This window comes from Chiroxiphia lanceolata, chromosome 22, assembly GCF_009829145.1.
Source record: "Chiroxiphia lanceolata isolate bChiLan1 chromosome 22, bChiLan1.pri, whole genome shotgun sequence".
In the NCBI taxonomy this organism is placed as follows: Eukaryota; Metazoa; Chordata; class Aves; order Passeriformes; family Pipridae; genus Chiroxiphia; species Chiroxiphia lanceolata.
Genome location: NC_045658.1, coordinates 2,440,569 through 2,459,714, shown reverse-complemented (window position 1 = coordinate 2,459,714; position 19,146 = coordinate 2,440,569). Strand labels below are relative to the sequence as shown.

The 19,146-nt window shown below is 50.3% G+C and overlaps 2 protein-coding genes across 2 annotated transcripts; one reads left to right on the top strand and one right to left on the bottom strand.

The window, feature by feature from the left end:
* The first annotated feature begins 1,898 nt into the window (after positions 1-1,898).
* On the top strand, positions 1,899-13,705 carry DNAJC16 (DnaJ heat shock protein family (Hsp40) member C16). The gene is made up of 14 exons (XM_032708742.1): positions 1,899-2,104; positions 3,434-3,500; positions 4,343-4,673; positions 4,885-5,069; positions 6,235-6,339; positions 6,915-7,073; positions 7,449-7,579; positions 7,806-7,989; positions 8,158-8,340; positions 8,605-8,681; positions 8,935-9,015; positions 9,102-9,200; positions 9,635-9,805; positions 10,226-13,705. Exons 1-14 carry the CDS (start codon positions 1,935-1,937, stop codon positions 10,620-10,622), a joined length of 2,340 nt encoding a protein of 779 aa, XP_032564633.1. The 5' UTR covers positions 1,899-1,934; the 3' UTR covers positions 10,623-13,705.
* AGMAT (agmatinase) lies at positions 13,595-18,086 on the bottom strand. The gene is made up of 7 exons (XM_032708744.1): positions 17,509-18,086; positions 17,195-17,397; positions 16,506-16,554; positions 16,175-16,370; positions 14,766-14,945; positions 14,418-14,502; positions 13,595-14,307 (listed from the first exon to the last, which is right to left on the bottom strand). The coding sequence occupies exons 1-7, from the start codon at positions 17,883-17,885 to the stop codon at positions 14,228-14,230; spliced, it is 1,170 nt and encodes a 389-aa protein (XP_032564635.1). The 5' UTR covers positions 17,886-18,086; the 3' UTR covers positions 13,595-14,227.
* Between the last annotated feature and the right edge of the window lie 1,060 nt (positions 18,087-19,146).

The window sequence follows — 19,146 nt, the reverse complement described above, 5'->3', positions numbered from 1 at the left end:
GCCCCAGAGGATCATCCAAACCCTCCTGGAGCTCTGGCAGCCTTGGAGCTGTGCCCACTGCCCTGGGGAGCCTGGTCAGTACTGTGATAAACAAAATCTTGAGTTTCTATAAGTTTTTGAATAAGAGTTTATTATATGGAAAAAGCAAGCAGCCGTCTGGGTGACAGAAATGGGACCAGTTTCCCAAAATCTGCACACCCCTACTACAGGGTACATTTAGTATTTATCTTAGCTACTTCATGCATATTAATTATATCATATACATATACATTCTACAGGTTTTTGCTAAGTATTTAATATATGGGTTTTCTTACGGCTAAAGCTAAAAGGGTTATCTCTACCACTGGTCATAATTCATGCATTCTTGGACGAACAGGCGCCTAAAGATTTAAAGTTCTACCATATTTTATTCTTAGGATAGTAGGGAGGTTTTAGGGCCTCTTGACCTTGTAAAGGTCTGTTTTATTTCTTTATGGGGGTGTAATTAAGTTTTACAATCCGTTTGTTTTACTTTGATGTAATCGCCCATTTGTTTCATGAATCACAATTATTTATTTATCATAAGTACCCAACGTTTCCATCAACGCTGCCTCCGCACAATCCTAAATATCCACTGGTCAGATTATGTGACCAATACATCTGTTCTAGAACAAGCAGCAGTCACAAGTATTGAGGCCATGTTGCTGAGAACACAGCTGTGCTGGGCAGGGCACGTCTCCAGGATGAAGGACCAACCACCCCCTCCCTAAGATCCTGCTTTATGGTGAACTTGCCACTGGCTGCAGCAAGAGAGGAGCCCCGAAGAAAAGATACAAGGACTGCCTGAAACAACATCTCAGCCTTGGTCATATTGATCATCATAACTGGTCTACTCTGGCCTCCAATCAGGAGGTCTGGAGACACATAATCTATAACGCTGCTGATGCTTTTGAGAAAGCAGCAGGATCACCCTTGAGGAGAAAAGACAACGCAGAAAGAATCGTGCCTTGCAGAATATACCACCTAAGGAGTGTTTCTGCTGTGCCTTTTGCAACCGGACGTGTCTATCTCATATTGGCCTCTTTAGCCACCATTCATTCATTCATGGCTGAGCTTCGTGAACGAAGATTTGGGAAGGCTTTATCCACATTTGTTACAGGCACGTTGGTGACTTATGAGGCCAATACGTGACAGACATATCCGATTGCAAAAGGCACAACAGAAAGACTCCTTAGATGGTGTATTCCGCAGGACACAGTTCTTCCTGCGTTGCCTTTTCTCCTCGAGAGTGATCCTGCGTGTGTTCTCAAAGGCATCTGCAGCGTTATAGATGCTGTGTCTCCAGGCCTCCCGATTTGAGGCCAGAGTGGACCAATTATGGTGATCAGTATGGCCAAGGCTGAGATGCTGTTTCAGGGAGTCCTTGAATCTTTTCTTCGGGGCTCCTCTTAGCCACCAACGCGCTTGTAACAAAGGTGGGTAGAGCCCTTCCCAAATCTTTGTCCGCGAAGCCCGGCCATGAAATGAAATGAATAAGTACCCAACCACCCTCTGGGGGAAGAACCTTCTCCTGAGATCCTAAAGCTCCCCTGACCCAACTCCAGGCCATTCCCCGGGTGTTGTCCCTGGTCCCCCCAGAGCAGAGCTCAGGGCCTGCCCCTCCCCAGGAAGGTGTAACTGCAGCGAGCTCTCCCCTCAGTCCCCTCTGCTCCAGCTGAACACACCGAGCGCCCTCAGTGTCCTTCCACGGCTTCCCCTCGCCCCCATTACCGGCCCTAACGCAACACACAGCGCCGGAGCAGCCCCAGCCCGTGTCCCCCTGCCCGGGCCGCCGCTCCCGGCCCGTGTCCCCCCCCGGAAGCTGCGGCTCTCCCCGGGCACGGCGGGCGCGCCGGAAGCGGCGGCGAGGGAAGGGCGGCCCGTCCGCTGCCTCCGCCCGCGGGGCCCCGCCGGACATGGAGCCGGGACGGGCCGCCTGGATGCTGCTGCTGCCGCTGCTCCTGCTGCTGCCCGCCCTGCCCGCGGCCGCGCCGGGGGACTTCGACCCCTACCGCGTGCTGGGGGTGGGCCGCGGCTCCAGCCAGGCCGACATCAAGAAGGCCTACAAGCGGCTCGCCCGGGAATGGTACGTGCTGCCCTTCCCGCCCCTCGCCCCCGGCCCGCAGCCCGGGCACGGCCCGGCGGGGATGCTGAGCGGCCTCGCCTGGTTGTGCAGCGCGGGTGAGGCGCGGCGGGAGGTCGGGAAGCAGCGCCGGGGCTCCCTCGCCATCCTGAAGCCGGGCGGGTGCCCCCCGCGCCAGCGATCTGGGCTGTAAAACCCTCTCGGGGCTGGCTCTTGGGGGGGAAAGTTCTTCCAGGATCAGGCTACAGGGGGGAAAGTTCTTCCAGAGTTTGGCTATGGAGGGAAAAGTTCTTCCAGGATCAGGCTACAGGGGGGAAAGTTCTTCCAGAGTTTGGCTATGGAGGGAATAGTTATCCAGAATCAGGCTACAGGGGGGAAAGTTCTTCCAGAGTTTGGCTATGGAGGGAAAAGTTATCCCAGAATCAGGCTACAGGGGGGAAAGTTCTTCCAGAGTCTGGCTGTGGGGTGAAAAGTTCTCCTGGAGTCTGACTACAGAGGGGAAAGTTCTTCCAGGGTCTGGCTGTGGGGGGAATATTCTCTCAGAGTCTGGCAACAGGGGGTAAAAGTTCTTCTGGAGTCTGACTACAGAGGGAAAAGTTCTTCCAGAGTCTGGCTGTGGGGGGAAAATTCTCCCAGAGTCAGGCTTTGGGGGAAAATGTTTTCTTGGAGTCTGGCTATGGGGAACAAAGTTCTTCTAGAGTCTGGTTACAAGGGGAAAAAGTTCTCCCAGAGTCTGGCTATGGGGATAAAAAGTTCTCCCTTACTCAACAGGGAGCTTTTAATACACCAGGGTCTAAGTCTCAGCTTGATATGTCACTGTCCAAGGGCAACCCAGTCCCTGTGCTGTGGGAGGGAAAGGCATCAGGTGCCCAAATGTCACACCCCTTGCATCCATGGTGTGTGATGAGGGGCAGGCTTGAGGCATCGCCTGGGGAAAGAGCCTCACCCAGAGCTGTTGTGCTGCATGACACCCCCCCCCCGAGGGCTGTGGCAGGAGGTGATTTAAGGAAGAACCCAGCAGATATGTGGGGCAGCAGCCAAGGGAGCCATTGCTAGGAAAGAGGCATGCTCCCTTGGCTTGGGCTTGGGCTGCTGGTGATGGATCAGACAGAGGCACAGGTCCACAGGCACACCACACACATCCCAGTGCTGCATTTTGGGATGGGGTTTGGATAGAGACAGCACGTGCTGGGTATAAATCTGATCTCAGCCTCGGGGATACCACTGCACGTCGTAACTGTCCATGTTCTGCTCGCCTCCAAACAGAGGCCGACAGCTCCCTGTGCCCTCCAGGGAACCACTGACCCCTTTTCCTCTGGTTCTGCCTTGTAGGCACCCTGACAAAAACAAGGACCCAGGAGCAGAAGACAGATTCATCCAGATTAGCAAGGCCTACGAGGTAACACATGCTGCTTATAAACTCCTGCTGTTGTTAACATGAAGAGAACTTATTTTTTTCCTGTGCTTTTCCTGTGTGTTTCTACATGGGAAAGGTGATTGACCCTGTAGAGGTGGACGCTACCCACCCAAAAAGTTTGCTCAGCTTTGTTGACACAGCCACTGGAGTCACCAGCGTGGCCTCTGCTACAAGTATTTTGCTACAGGCCTGCCCTGTCCTGGCTAAAAAGCCTCACAGGAGGGAGGAGAGAGTATTCACTGAGCCCTGCCTGGCTGGGCAGCGTCTTGTCCGTGTCACATGCACATAAAAGCATTTTGGGGTGATGTAAGCAGCATTAATCATCACATGGCTTTGGTCACCTCAAATTATTGTCGGTAGTAGTTATTTGCACATCGCTGTGGAAATTGGCCGCCCCAGTTTGTGGCAGCTGAGCCCAAGGAAATAAAAGTAAATCCTTCTTTCCCTGCCAAAAAAAAATGCAGTTTCTCTGTGGGGCTCCTGGCTTCTTGGTGAAATTTTTGTCACTTTCTGATGTGCCAAGAAAACCATCTGGGTTCAAAGAGACACCAGCAAAAGCTGCTCCAGAAAAGAGGGAATCCCAACGTGGGATGTTTCGTCCCAAGGAGCTGTTGGTGTCAGAAGTGGGGGGCTCCTTTTCTTTGGACTCTGGCATTTTTTTACTCCTGTTTACCACAGTGAGGCTGGAGGGATGTGATAGTTCTCTTTTCCAGACTATTTATCCCACAGGCAGTGGGCAGTTCCTTAGGCAGCTGCAGTCATTTACTAAGGGATTACAGTCAGGGCAGTTCCCCCTCATGGTTTTTCCATCGTCCACTTCCCAGATTCTCTCCAACGAGGAAAAGAGGGCAAACTTTGATCGCTATGGAGATGCTGGGGAAAGCCAGGGCTTCTCTCAGCACCAGCACCGCCAGTTCCATCGCTTCCACGACGGCTTCTATTTCGACGAGTCCTTCTTCCACTTCCCTTTCAATTCCGAGAGACGCGACACCTCTGACGAGAAGTATTTGCTCCACTTTTCCCACTACATCAACGAAATCGTGCCAGACAGTTTCAAGAAACCTTACCTCATCAAAATCACCTCGGACTGGTGCTTCAGCTGCATCCACATCGAGCCCGTGTGGAAGGAAGTCGCTCAGGAATTGGAGGCGCTGGGTAAGGATGAGGCTGTGTGTGCATCCAGCGTTGGCCTTCAGCTTTGCAGGACTCCGTTTAACCTTTAGATTTCCTCAGAGATTTATCCTAATGCCTTCCCAAACATTACTAACTCCGGGGTGCTGGGCAAGGGAGCAGGTGGTCAGTTTTCCACTGGGCATTTGGGTTTGCTGGGGATCTTTCACCTGAAGCCGCTGCTCTCCTTTTCCAGGAGTGGGAATCGGCGTCGTGCACGCAGGGTACGAGCGGCGCCTCGCCCACCACCTGGGTGCCCACAGCACTCCCACCCTGCTGGGGCTCATTAACGGGAAAATAACCTTCTTCCACAACGCTGTCGTTCGGGAAAACCTGCGGCAGTTCGTGGAGAACCTTCTGCCGGCGAATCTTGTCGAAAAGGTACATTCCAGCAGGAGTGTCACACGCTGCTTCTCCTGCCTGCCTGGAGATTTCTCTCTCCTTGGCTGTGTCGTGGCTGATCTGTTTAATTTGGGCCCTGAGCTGATCTGCATCACAAAGCTCCAAACCCTGGAGCTGTGGAAAGCTTTCACACCACTGTGGCTCCATAACACTTCTCCTTGCAAAAGGGCTGATCCTGCCACTACATGGTCACACCAGGGGCTTGAGTGCTGACTGCCCCCCAGCTGTGACACCCCACAGCTGCCAGGACCCTACCAAGCTTATCCCTAGGTTAGGAACCTGCTGGATTTCACTTCCCTTCTCCTTTCTCAGCATTACATCCAGCAAATTAAAGACCACTCACTAACTCCCAGGTGGTGTCTCCTAAAATACACCAACCTGTTATTTGTTTTATCTGGTTTTGATTCGGACCTTTGAAGGTGGAGCTGGCAGCTTGAGCCCTTCCAAGTTGTAAGTAAAATAACTTTTATCCTAACTGATAAAATATTCCTGCATTTCAGCCTTGCCCAGTGATTTTTGGTGGAGTCCTAAAGCACCTAAAGCACTCCTTTCAGGGCGATGTGTCCAGGTCAGCCCCCACAGTGCACTCACCTGCCTGTCCCCTTCTTGCAGCCTTGTTCACCTCACCTTGTTTTCATTTGGGATCTTCAGCAAGGGCTGCCTTTCCCAACAAATTTGACTTGTTGTCCTCTGGGTGTTGGAGTTCTCACCCCAAAAGTGGGATCCATTTCCCCTTCCACAGCTAATGGAGCTGTTTATCTCCTTCCTCTGGGTCAGAGAGGTACCAGAGCAGGTTTGATGAAGCTCAGGTTTGGTAGGTGCCTGTTAACCCTTGGCTTCCCATTATATATAGATATAGATATGTAAAGAATATGGTCCAAACAGTTACAAGAATGACAGTGCCATCAGCACTGACTTGGAATGGCATTGACAGAGGCTGCAATAACTGAGAGAATTGAGTGGGTTGAGAGTGATGGTTTTAATTCATTCATTAGTCAGGAATACCTCCTGGGAAGACCAACACACAGTCAGATTTCTGCAACACCTGGACACCTTTTCAGGCTCAGTTCTCATTGAGACAGCTCATGGTAGAGCATTGCCTGACTGCTCAGAGGTTAAACTGATGTTCCTGTTCTGTTTAAAGATTACAGATAAAAACTACATCCGCTTCCTCTCTGACTGGAGGAAGGACAACAAGCCCCACGTCCTGCTGTTCGATCATATGCCAGTTGTGCCATTACTGTACAAGGTAATGTGATTTCTGTCGCTGCCGAGTTGACTTGTTTATAAATCCAGATGTCCCAAAAGAAAATGCACCGTTGCTGTGAGTAGAGGTCAACCAATGCCTCCAAACACCATTGGCTGGTTCTAGGAGAGCAGGGTGATTTGTGTTTGTCAGAAACGGCATGGCCAGGTGACCAGCTTTGTTAGGAGCCTGTCCTGACCTGGATGTACCTTACATGGATGTGAAGGTGTGCGTGGGTTTTGGAGGTAGCAGCAACACAGGTGCATGCTAACCTTTGTTAGGAATGAGAGATGTTTGTGGCATGTCTGATTTGTGTTACTGCAAAGCCCTTTTCCTGAGAAACCCCACATCAGACTGTAAATAAAACTGTGGATCCATGGAGGCTCCCAGCACGCTGACTGAGGGAACTCAAAGTGTGGTTCAGCAAGGGAGAGGAAGGGTCTGTACCTCTTGCAGTACCAGCCCAATGACATTCAAACAGCAGGGTGTATTCTCGGAGCAAAGTCATCACAGGCACTCAGGGGAGAAAATGTTCACTCTCCACCACAAACACACACTGTGGATTTCTCCCCATCCAGCTGACTGCCTTTGCCTACCGGGACTACCTGTCCTTTGGGTATGTGTACGTCGGACTCCGAGGCACCGAAGAGTTGTCCAGTCAGTACAACATCAACGTCTACAGTCCCACCATGATGGTCTTCAAGGAGCACATCGACCGGCCCGCTGATGTTGTGCAGGTACCACTCAGAGCCCTCTCCAAGAGCTTATGGGAAACAGGCGTGGAGGTTTCCTGACTGAGCTGGCGGTGAGAGGTTTGTCGCTGGTGTGTTTTGGAGTAAAGAGCGTTCGTTCTCAGCATAAACTGGCTTCAGTAGGCAAAGAGGGCAAATGTTTGGAGGGAGGAAGCTTGGCAGGCTCTAGTTTTGGTGTCTGACCTGTTGAGGAAGGTGGACACAGGTGGCTTCCCAGTCTTGAGGCCTCACAACACCTTGGGTGATTGCAGCGAGGACTGCGATGGCCAGCAGCCTTCCCCAGCTTCAGACAGGAACACCCAACAGCTTTATTCTCCTCACCTGCTCAGTTCTGACCTCTGCTTTCTTTGTCCTTGCCAGGCACGAGAGATGAAGAAGCAGCTCATTGATGACTTCCTTTCTCAGAATAAGTTCCTCATGGTGGCCAGACTCACCAACCAGAAGCTGTTCCAGGAGCTGTGTCCCGTCAAGAAGTCTCACCGTCAGCGGAAGTAAGTGGCATGTCCTCCTGATTTGAGGCTCTGGAGCTGCTCCTAAAGCCACCTTTGGTTTGATTCTAAGGGAAAAGGGCAACGACTGCATTGGATCATGCTCAGCATCCACAGTGTCAGAGAGGTTTCTGCCTCACTGGGATGATTTTGACTAGCAGAAAGGGGGTGGTCATTTCCTCTTGTGTCCAGAACAGCTCTTAATCCCCCATCTCATTGTATCACCCAGGCACTGCGTGGTCTTGCTTACTGGAGAAGGAGAGAAGTTTGCCGAGGCTTATGAGGCCTTTTTGACTTTTGCTGTGGCCAACACAAAAGACACACTGAAGTTTGTGTACATCTATAACGAACGGCAGCCAGAATTTGCAGACGCCTTGCTGATGGATGATGAGAAGTATCGGGGAAGATCAGCTGTGAGGGTTTCCTTTTGCTTTTAATCCCTTCTTTTAGCCTGTCATTTAATTTACATCACTCTGTACCTTGATCTGACACCTAATTCTGGGCAGTGGTTTGAAACAGAACATCTGTGTAGAAAAAAGCCCCTTCCTCTCTAACATCTGCCACGTTCTTGGCTCATCCAGGTGGTCATTCTGGAGAGACGCAATAACGCGGGGAAGATTGCCTACAAAGCCTTGGAGGAGGCCTGGCAAGGCAGCAAGGAGGACAACTTCATCCTCCTGGATCTCCTGGACCAGCTGAGGACGGACCCTGGCCTTCTGTCATCAGAGACTGTCGTGGCTGACCTGAATGATGAGCTCGCTCCTGTAAGTCCGTGGCCTTTCCAGCTGTCTGATATCTGTGTTCTGGATGTGGACAGTCCCTTTTTGGTTGTTCACAGGCTTTATTTATATTTTAAAATTCCAAGGCAAGACTCTTATAAGATTTCTTGCTCATGGGGGGAAGCTCACTGCATGCTCTGAAGCTGATTTGGCCCAGGGTTGGGCTCATTTTTACAGGATGGGAGTCACGTTGGGGCTGTGCATAGCGGGTTTGTCATTTGTTTTTTGCTTTTCATTCTTTTCAAACAGATGTTCCTTATCCGATGGCTCTACTCCTCGCTGGACTACATCTCAGACTGCTGGGACAGTTTGTTTCACAGTAACTGGTACAGTCTGGGCACCCATTGTGGGTTTTCACTGCTTCCCTGTCACCTTATTTTAAAATAGATCCATTTTTAGCCTCCTCTTTTGGGTGGGAGCAGGACAGCACTCAAAAACCTGATGGTCTTTAAGACCCTGAGAAACAAGCCGAGTTTCTGGGGAAAGCACGTGTTGTTATTTGAGGTAGACAGGGACTGGAATTCGGGCAGAAAATGTGAACTTACAGGCCAGACTGCTCTTTGCACATCTTCCCCTCAGGCGAGAAATGATGCCGCTGCTGTCCTTGCTCTTCTCCGCGCTCTTCATTCTCTTTGGCACCGTTATTGTTCAGGCTTTCAGGTGAGTGCACACCAAAATGCCCTCAGGGGTGGCTCCTCAGTCCAACCCAGGGCCTCAAACATGCACAAAATCACCTTCCTCCACAGTGACTCGAGTGACACAAGGGACTCTCCGCCCTCGGAGAAAGAAGAAACTGCCACAAAGACGGAGAAGAACGACGTGAGCTTCAGCAAAGAGAGTAACAGGTTCCCTCTAATTTCTCCAGCAGTCTTTTCTGTGGAAGCATTGTTCAGGGGGTGTCTGTGCAGGGAGAGTTAGTGCAGAGCAGGGAAGTGCCAGAGTTGCACAGACATGATGCAGTTGTTGTGCAGAGCAGCAGTGGCACAGCCAGGTGGGGAGGAGCGGTGTGAGCCAGGACCCCGCCAGCAAGGACAAGGTGACATTAATTTGGTTATTAAACAATTCCCACCAGGTTTGCACCAGACAGCTTGCTGGGGGAAAAGGTAAAGGTCTGACCCACTTGTTGAGGAAGATCCAAACTGGGCTGTTGTACCAATTAAACTGGCTTTGGGCACAGGGATGGCTCGGGAACAGGCTGAGGAACATGGTCACAGTTTCTCCGTCCTCAGCCGCTCCTGGTCCCTTGCCCCCCTTTCACTCAGTCACTGTTTTGCTGCAGCAGGATTCCCAAAAAGGGCTTTGTTGAGGTGACTGAGCTAACGGACATCAACTACACCAGTAACTTGGTGCGCCTGAGGCCGGGCCACATGAACGTCGTCTTGATCCTGTCCAACTCGACCAAAACCCCCCTGCTCCAGAAGTTCGCCCTGGAAGTCTACACATTTACAGGGTAGGCTGGGGCCTCTCCTGGGTTTCTGTTATTGTGTTAACAACTTGTGTGAGGCAGCTCTGGCAACACAGGAGGAGCAGGGTCGGCTCCATTGCCAAGAGGAAACATTTCTGGCGAGCAGCCTCTGTGCTCATCTGTGGCAATGAGCTGCCAGAAGACGAGTGGCCTTTCCTGGCCAGACTCGGTGATGGTGGCCACATGGGTCTGGTGCTGCTGCCACTTTGGCTGTACCCATGTTTCATCAGATAGAGAGCACGACAGTGCTGCACGCTGGGCAAGCGTCACCTGTGCTGGAAAAGGAGCTGCAGCAACACTGCTCTGCTCTGCCCTGCCTGTGCTGACAAGTCCTTACCTGTTCATAGGAACCCAGCCTTGCTCAGGACACATGCTAATCCACTGTCTTCTCTGCTCTTTTCCCAGGAGCAGCTCTCTTCATTTCTCCTTCCTCAGCCTGGACAAGCACCGAGAGTGGCTGGAGTACCTGCTGGAGTTTGCACAGGATGCAGCCCCCATCCCAAACCAGTACGACAAGCATTTCCTGGAGCGCGACTACACGGGCTACGTCCTGGCTCTGAACGGCCACAAGAAATATTTCTGCCTCTTTAAGCCTCACAGATCAGGGGACGAGGGGGGAACCCTGGGATCGTGCGAGGATTACGATGCCTCACTACACGCGGAAGCCAGAGGGAAACCCTCCTGCAGCCCAGGATCTAGATCCATTAAAAACAAATTACACAAATTGTCCTTTTGGATGGAACGCCTCCTAGAGGGTTCCTTACAGAGGTTCTATATCCCCTCGTGGCCTGCGTTAGACTGAGGGATTTTACAGAGATTCTAAGGGACAAACTTTTTATGAAGATGACAAAGGACAGCTCTTTCCAGGAATACACAAACAAGCGTGATGAATGGACCTTAGGTTTTAGGTGAACCCTCCCGGGGCCGGAGACTAAAACATATCTCCCCACGTCCGGAGCCCGGGAGCGCAGCCAAGCACACCCACCTGCCCTCCACTGACCCATCGTGCGCTTGGACGCCGTCCTAATGAAGAGCCAAGAAGTCTGTTTTTCCCTTCTTGTCCTGCCACATCTGCTTCCCAAGTCACCCCTGTTCCATGTCTTGTTTTACCTCAGTTGAAGAAAAACCCTGTGACTTCTCTCGGCCCGGACCAGCCGCGGCCAGTGGTGCAGGTCGGGTCGCGGTTCTCTCTCTCTCCCCATCCCCGTGTGCTTAGCCCATGGTGCAGTGCATGGTGTAACACTGGCAAGACCCTGCAGACCCTCCCAGGCCCTGCCCTTCCAAAAGGCCTCCTCCCGCCAGGCAGTTGTACTTCCTCGGCTTTCCCCGTGGTAAGTGATGTAGAGTCCGGTCAGGAGCATCTCCCTTGTAGCAAACCTGTAGCTGGGACACACCTGTGGTGCGGGCTCGTGGGTGATCTGCATGTTTCCTGCTCCTCGTGTCCTGGTTCCACGTGCAGCTTCACCGGCTGAACCGTGACTGGGAAGGAAAAGGGTTTTGCACGGCCGTAAATACTGTCAAAGTGTTGAGCCATTTAAATGTCACGTTGATTTTTCAGATGCCTTTTCTGCTTCTGTCGATTTTAGACGATGTATCCTAGAGCCATAACTTTACCTGCGTCCTCAGATTGTAGGCGTAAGCTGCTATGAGCCAGTAGATGTGTAAAAAAAACCTCTACGTAGCTGCCAGGGAGTCACCTGGGCTCCTTGCAAACACCCTTCCAACTGTAGTACAAACCAACCTTCCTTTGTATCGAGGAACCTCATCCTTCAACGATTGTATTCCTGAAATGTTGCCCCAGAAGTGCTGTATCATCAGACCGTCGCGTGTGTGTGAAGCTCCTTTTGGTTTCGCTGTGGGGTTGAGATGTTGGGTTTCAGCTTCTCGCCCGTTTCCACCTCTTGCCCATTTCCTTCTTGCTCCAAACCTCTATTTTTCCACACTCAGGCTGCTGCCTTGCCTTTGTGTTTGTTTGCTTGGATATTTTTTTTTTTTTTTTTGTCTTTTGGAAGTTGTAAGTCTGTGTGTGAGGCTAGAACAGGGTTTGGATGGTGCTTTGCTGTAGCAGTGCCCCAACAGCCACTTCCAACACTGCTGGGAAAGGGTGGTCCTGGATAAGGTGGAGGGAGGGCGAGCAGTAGCCTCATGGCTGCTTAACCTTCTAGCAACCAAGGGAGGCAGCAGGGCTTCTCTTTGTGGCCAGGACTGAAATCCTGTGAGCCTTGTGCTTCCTTTTCACTGCTCTGGGGCCAATGCTGTCACCCAGGTCTCCTTCCATGGATCCCGTCACCGTCAGGCTCCAGCACTGCCAAAGTGCAGGGATGGCAGCAGGTGGCCTTTGCCACAGGGCTCTGAACCTGACACAGAGCCCTCAGAGCACATGGTGTTAATTCCAAACTCAGCCCTCGCCACCTTAGTGACGATCTTAGCAGAGCAGCCAGTCAGTAGGAATAAGTGCCAACCTCTGAGCCAGCTGCCGATCCCACAGGAAGATGGGAATGCTCGTCATTGCACTGCCTACATGCCCTAGTTGCTCCCAAAGCCCTGCCTCACTGCATTCCTCCCATCCTGGGAGCAGACTGGTGTGCTCTGAACCCTGCAGGTACCTCAGACCCCTGTAAAATGTACTTCAGATGAAGGCTACCAACCAACCCTATGTGAGGTTAATTAATTCCAGCCCAGCAGACTCTGTGCCCCAGAAAGTAGAGGGAAGGAAGGAAGGAAAGAAGGCGAGGTCTTCTCCCTGCCCAGGAACTCTGAGGTGCACAAAAACTGCTGAAGGAGAGCAGAGGGGGAACAAAACACCAGCCTGGTGCTTCTAGACTTCATTTTCACTTGGCTGGAGCAACTGCTGTCTACTCCTGTGCTTTTCCCATGCAGGATGTGGCTGGAATAGGTTTTAGCCCACCAGAAGGCTCCACATAACTTCTTCAACATTTGCAAAAGCAGAAGAATACTCTCTGGGTCTCTGCTGTCTCTTCATCTGGTCAGAAACCAGTAAAAAAGCCTCAATCCATGAAAAAAAAAGTGCCTAGTTGTGCTACAGCAAGGGAATTCAGCCCTGCCCCGAGGAAGGAGAGAAGGCTTTACAGCCTTCAAATTCTGCCAGAGTCCTTTTTTATTTTCTTTTTAGCACAGGTAACCTCCCCTTTCAGCCAGAGTCGAGTTGAAGGAGCGCTTGCAGCAGTCCACCCCTGCCAGGTTTGGCCGGATGGGAGCACAGCCCCTGGTTTCTGTTTTATGGAAACCCTTTTTCCTGGGTTGAAGCGAATGCCAAGCTGCTCCAACCCCTGGTTTAGTAGGTTTTAGTGCCAGCGTGGCGCTCCAGGTATTTGCTGTCTTGGAGAGCAGGGTCAGAGCTCCTTATCCTGGGATCTGCCCCTGCTCTCCCAGCAGCCCTGAGCCCTCACCCCCCATCATTTTCTAACCCTTGTGATTCTGTTCCATGCGTGGTGGTTCACAATCCAAAGATTGAGGAAATTCGATCCTAGTGCACTGTCCTAGTGAGATCTGAGCAATGGCACAGCGCTCGGAGCTGAGGAGGAGGGACACAGGCCCTGGAGTGGAGGTTGTTCCCAAACTCCTCCCTGCCCCTGTCTCTGCCCTTCACCCACAGCAGCCAGGGCCCAGGACACGAGCGCAGCTTGACAAGTAGGACTGAAAACTAGGGACCTATTTTGCACTTTTGATACTGGGAGGGGGGGGATTAACTTATTTGGCAAACTTGTCTTTTTATTTCTTTTTTTTTTTGTTTGTTTGTTTTTGGTTCTTTTGTTTGTTTTGGTTTGTTTTGGTTTTGTATTTGTGAACAGGCACTTACGTCATTTTGTTTTAAGACAATTACAGGTTCGCAACCAAAATAAACTTATTTTAATGTGTGATGAAGTGGCTTTGTGTTTCCATGTGCAAACTAACCTCACCTCCACGCCAGCTCAGAAATTCCAGGAGTGATTAAACCACTTCTGCCATAGGAAACTCCTGGTGATTCCACCAGCAGGAACTTCAGTCAAACATCCCCCTGTGCTCAGCAGGATCCCCAGATGCACTTTGCTGCCCTCCCTTCCTCTATAGTCATTGTCTTGCTGCCACATCCTAATGGAAGAAACCCTTTACCAGTGAGTTTTGCCAGGACCCCTGTGAGCTGGGTGAGTAATTCCAGAGGCCAAACACTATTAGCCTCATCTGTCCCTTTACCAGACCAATTTCAAAGCTCCAGACCCCAGTTAAATGGGGTGTTCAAACCCATCTGCTCCCTACAGCTTCTCAGCTTAAAATTACCTTTACTGGTGGAAAATGGCATTTATTCTGTGCTGCAAAGCCCACATTGGCTGCAGCTGGATGAGGGGAAAGGGACATGGAAAGCCTGGCTGGGGACATGGAGCAGCGTTGTCCTGGAGCAGGCAGGAACTACCCTCGCAGTGTCCTCACTCCTGGGAGAACACACAGCATCTCAAACAGTAGGTTTGCACCCAGGAGGGCTGTGTTACCTAAAAAAAAAGACAAAACAAGGGAAAAAAAATCCATGAATATCCAATGGCTTTCACTCATGGCTGCCTTTGCCAGGCACATGTTTTACTCTCAAGATCTTTAGACTCACCAGAGACGTCGTACATTGGTGCGACTTCCACAAGGTCACACCCCACTATGTTCAGGCCTTTGCAGCCACGAATAATCTCCAAAGCCTAGGAAAAAAATGGATTTGGGATCAAGAGACATCTGACCTGGTGGACCAGTCAGGGCTCTGCTTTCTTCCATTTTCAAATAAGGAAACCCAACCTCTACAGACCAAATCTCATCAGTTCCACGCTTCCCTTCCTCATCAACATAAGGGAATGCTCCCAGGCCTTCCTAAGTCTTCTCTTTGCTGTGCTGGTGGCATGACCTGGGAGCAAAACCATGCCTTTCCCAGTGGGAAATGCAGCTGCATTCCCTGGAGCCCCCTTACCTGTGCAGGTGTGAGCCCAGCTATCTCCGGGGTGCCGGTGCCCGGGGCATACGCGGGGTCTAATCCATCGATGTCGAAGCTGATGTACGTGGGCCTGTCCCCCATCTGTGCCCTCACCTCCCCCATCAGCGGCTCCAGGGACTTCATCCAGCACTCCTCAGCTGGGACAACCCGGAAACCCTGCAGGAACACGGCCACACGGGCACCTGCCCAGGGAAAGGTGGGGAAAGAGAAGCATCCCCTGCACCGCTGGGCATTTCTGGTGGGATCAACCCTCATCCCAGGGCCGAGCTGCAGAGGTGCTCCTGGAACCACCTTCCACTCCCTCTCCACATTTTTTTACTCCCTACCCAGCTGACAGTTGTCCATTGACGTGGGACAAGATGCAAAAAAAAGCATGTATTTTATTTATGCATTTTAATATATATTTTTATATATGTGTACTTTTAAATATATATTTACCATATCTTTATATGAAATATATTTATATATTTACATATTATATTTATATATTACACTTGTATATTACGAATATTTGTATATTTATATATTATTTATATATTTTTGTCTCCTGCATCTTATATAAATATTGTAAAGTATATAAATTTTAAATTATACAAAAATTATAAATAAAAATTTCTGGATATTATTATAAATACATAGCATTTATAGTTATAGCATAAATTATAAATATATTGCATATAAATATACATTTAGTATATTTACTATATTTATATATTTATTATATATTTGTATATTCATTATATATTTATATAATTATTATATATTGTATATTTATTATATATTTATATATCTATTATATATTTGTATATTTATTATGTATTTGTATATTTATTATAGATTTATATAATTATTATATATTGTATATTTATATATTTATTATATATTTATATATCTATTATATATTTGTATATTTATTATGTATTTGTATATTTATTATAGATTTATTTAATTATTATATATTGTATATTTATATATTTATTATATATTTATATATCTATTATATATTTGTATATTTATTATGTATTTGTATCTTTATTATAGATTTATTTAATTATTATATATTGTATATTTATATATTTATTATATATTTATATATTTACTATATATTTGTATATTTATTATATATTTATATAATTATTATATATTACATATTTATATATTTATTTATAATGCTATATATTATACAGCATTATAAATATACAGCATATAAAAATATAGATTATATAAAATTATAATTAATACATATTATGATATATATTTATTACATATTATTATAATGCATGTGGGGTTTTTTTCATTTATTATATCCCTGCTGAAGGCAAGGAACATTAACGACCTATTCATGGCAGGGAGAGCAGGCAGCGCCGGGCTGTGGATCCCCTCACCTGTTGCCGGCTGTACTCGTAGGGATCGGGGTCGTAGGAGGAGCCTCGGATGCCGATCTGCACCACGCGGCTGCGGTCCAGCAGCTCCTCCTGCACACAGCGCCGGAACGGGGACCCGTGGTAGATCCTCTCCCCCAGCGCCGTGTCCCCGGTGTCCGTGTGAGCGTCCACGTGCACCAGGCCCACGGGGCCGTGTCTACTCCACACGGGGTGGACACGTTAGTCCCCACCCTGTGCACAGTGGCCCTGCCCACCGCGTGGAGAGCAAACCAGGGGCGTTCCTGAGGTGCTTCCCAGGTCCTTATTTTACACCTCCAGGTTAGAAACTTACTTTGCTGCCAGGGCCTGCAGGATTGGGTACGTTATGGTGTGCTCTCCACCTGCAGCAGAACAGGGAAGAGGGGGGAACACACTGCAAGAGCTGCTCAGCACTCATTACCTCTGTTCCCAGGTATTTTTTTCCCTCCTTGCGTTTATCCTGCATTTATTTATACACTCCAGAGCTTCATTCCCTAAGGAAAACCTGAGGCTCCTGAGTGCAGGTTGTTTCCTATCTCCTCTTTCTTCCTGGGGAGGACCAGAGATGCAGGACTGCCAGCAGGGACAGCCAGTGGAGCAGGACCCTTGACTAGGCTTATAAATAGACACAGGATCCATTTCTGAGGATGCTGTAACTGGTGATTTGCCCCTCGTTACTCTACACATTCTCTTCCTTTAGCAATGCCAAGCTGTGACAGCTGCAAACTTGAACATGTGCCCAAATGAAGCCTCATGCAAAGCCAGGCACGCCCACAGGTGGATGGACACAAGGGATGTGTCCTGGTGTGGTTCTGCAGGACACCAAAACCACGTCACTGGCTGTATTTACAGACTGACCCATCCTCATCATTTTTGACCTAAAAGGGGCATCAAAGAACAGTCAGTCCAGCATCACTCACCCTCTGCCGTGTTTGGATTGAATGATGGGAGGGAGGAGGAAGAGGAGGAGTTTGGCTGAGCAGGTGGACACACGGTCCTTACCCAAGGTGAGGGGCACACAGCCAGAGGCCACGATCTCCTGGTAGGACTCTCGGATGAGGCGGCAGCTGTCGGGCAGGTTGTAGAGGTTCACGCTCACGTCCCCGATGTCAGCGACCCGCAGGGAGTCGAAAGGCGCTGCCCCGGTGCTGCCGTTGTACCTCCTCACCATGGCCGACTCCGCGCGGATCTGACGTGGGCCGAACCTGGGGAATGGCGCAGCTGGGAAAAGCCACCGGGCAGAGCTCCCAGCGCTCCTCTCAGCAGAGGAGAGCTGTGCCAGAGTGAAGCACCAGCTCCCCACGGCTCACCCTTACCTGGCCCCCGGCCGGTTGGATGTACCGGTATCCAGCGGGACACCGACAAACGCCGCGTCCAGTCCCCGCGCCGACGCCTGCACGGGGAGTCTCATCATGGAGCAGACCCCCACGGGCCGGGCCACGAGCAGGGCACTGGGAGGCACGTTGAACTGTGAGCCCCAGCAGCAAGGGGCCCTGCTCCCCAGGATCGGGGGCTGGAGGAAGCCCTTGGACACACCGGGTGAGCAGCTGGAGGCGGCCAGAGGAGCCAGGAGCCACGGCCCGCAGTGTGAGGTAGCCACTGCACTGGTCACTGCAGTCGTCAGCTTGCGAGTGCAGGGTCCAGCTTGCCAGGGCAGCAGCTGGAAGCAGCCAGCCCAGAGCAGGTGCCTCATCCTGCTCCACAGACTCCCACTCTCTATCCCACAGGGAACACGGCGAGAGGTGCTTTGGAGCCGGTTCTGTCTCCGCTCGAGTGTCAGGGGTGGGCAGAGAGCCAGCAGCCTCCGCCCAGCCTCCCTCCAGGGTTCAAAGTGCAGTCGGACATCCCACTGCCCAGGGAAGGGCAGAGATCCAGCCCAGCCACCCCCTTTCCCAATGGCACAGTCCTGGCAAACACCAGGAGCAAACACAGCAGTGAGAGAGGCTTTGGCTTGAGCGCCTCCACCAAGAGCCTGTGCAGGGATCAGCGGGACAGGGCAGGAGGGGACGCACTGGGAAACGTCCCAGTTTGCTCCCCTCGGGCATTCACAGATAGCACGGCAGCAATTGTAGCATTAACAGCTTGCACTTTTAACCTGCACCTCACAAAAGCAGCCAGAATGCTGAAGAGTCATGAAAACGGAAGGCAGGAGGGGAAGAAAACAAAAGGAAAGTCCAAGCTCAGCAGAACGATGGGCGGACAAAATGCAAACACAGGGGAAGCATTAACAGGGATTTAAGGACCAGAGGGACAAGCTGTGGGACAAGCATTTTAGGCTGGTTTTGAGGGCAGAGATGAAATGATTGCCAGGGCAAGCAAGTTTCCAGTGTCTGGAGTTGACCAGCACAGATTAAATCCTGGCTGGGCAAATACCAACACACTTGAAATCAGACAGCTCCAGCTCCTAATTCTGCTCCCTACTCATGTAGAGACTAGACCTGGGAGAGGGAAAGGCATGGGAATGATGTTCACAGCAGAAAGAGGGCTCAGAGCAGAGATCCACCACACAGGGACAGTATTTACTCTTCAAAAGGCTCCAGAGGCAGTGACCAGGGAACGTGCCTCGCTGCCAGACCTGGGCACAGAGCTCACAACAGAGCACACACAAACCCAAGGCAGCAAAGACACACTGCAAGAATTCAGTATTGTAAGAAGAAGCAGCACCCACTCAGGTTGGGTCAGATCAATATTACAGAGGTCTTTTTTTTGCAACTTTTTTCCCCAAAGAGCTCAGTTTTGTGTGATTCCCTCTTTGCTGAACTGAAATGCCTTGCAGGACCCTGGCAGAATGTTATCATGTGATGGGTCAGGGATATCAGCCACTGCTGTCATCCACCTGGAAACTGCAGGAGCAGCCAGAGATACACCATGCAGGAGAGCACAAAACAGGCACATCCACAAGCAAAATCCATTCCTCTTTGGGAAACTCACTTGCAATAAAATACTGTGTTCCA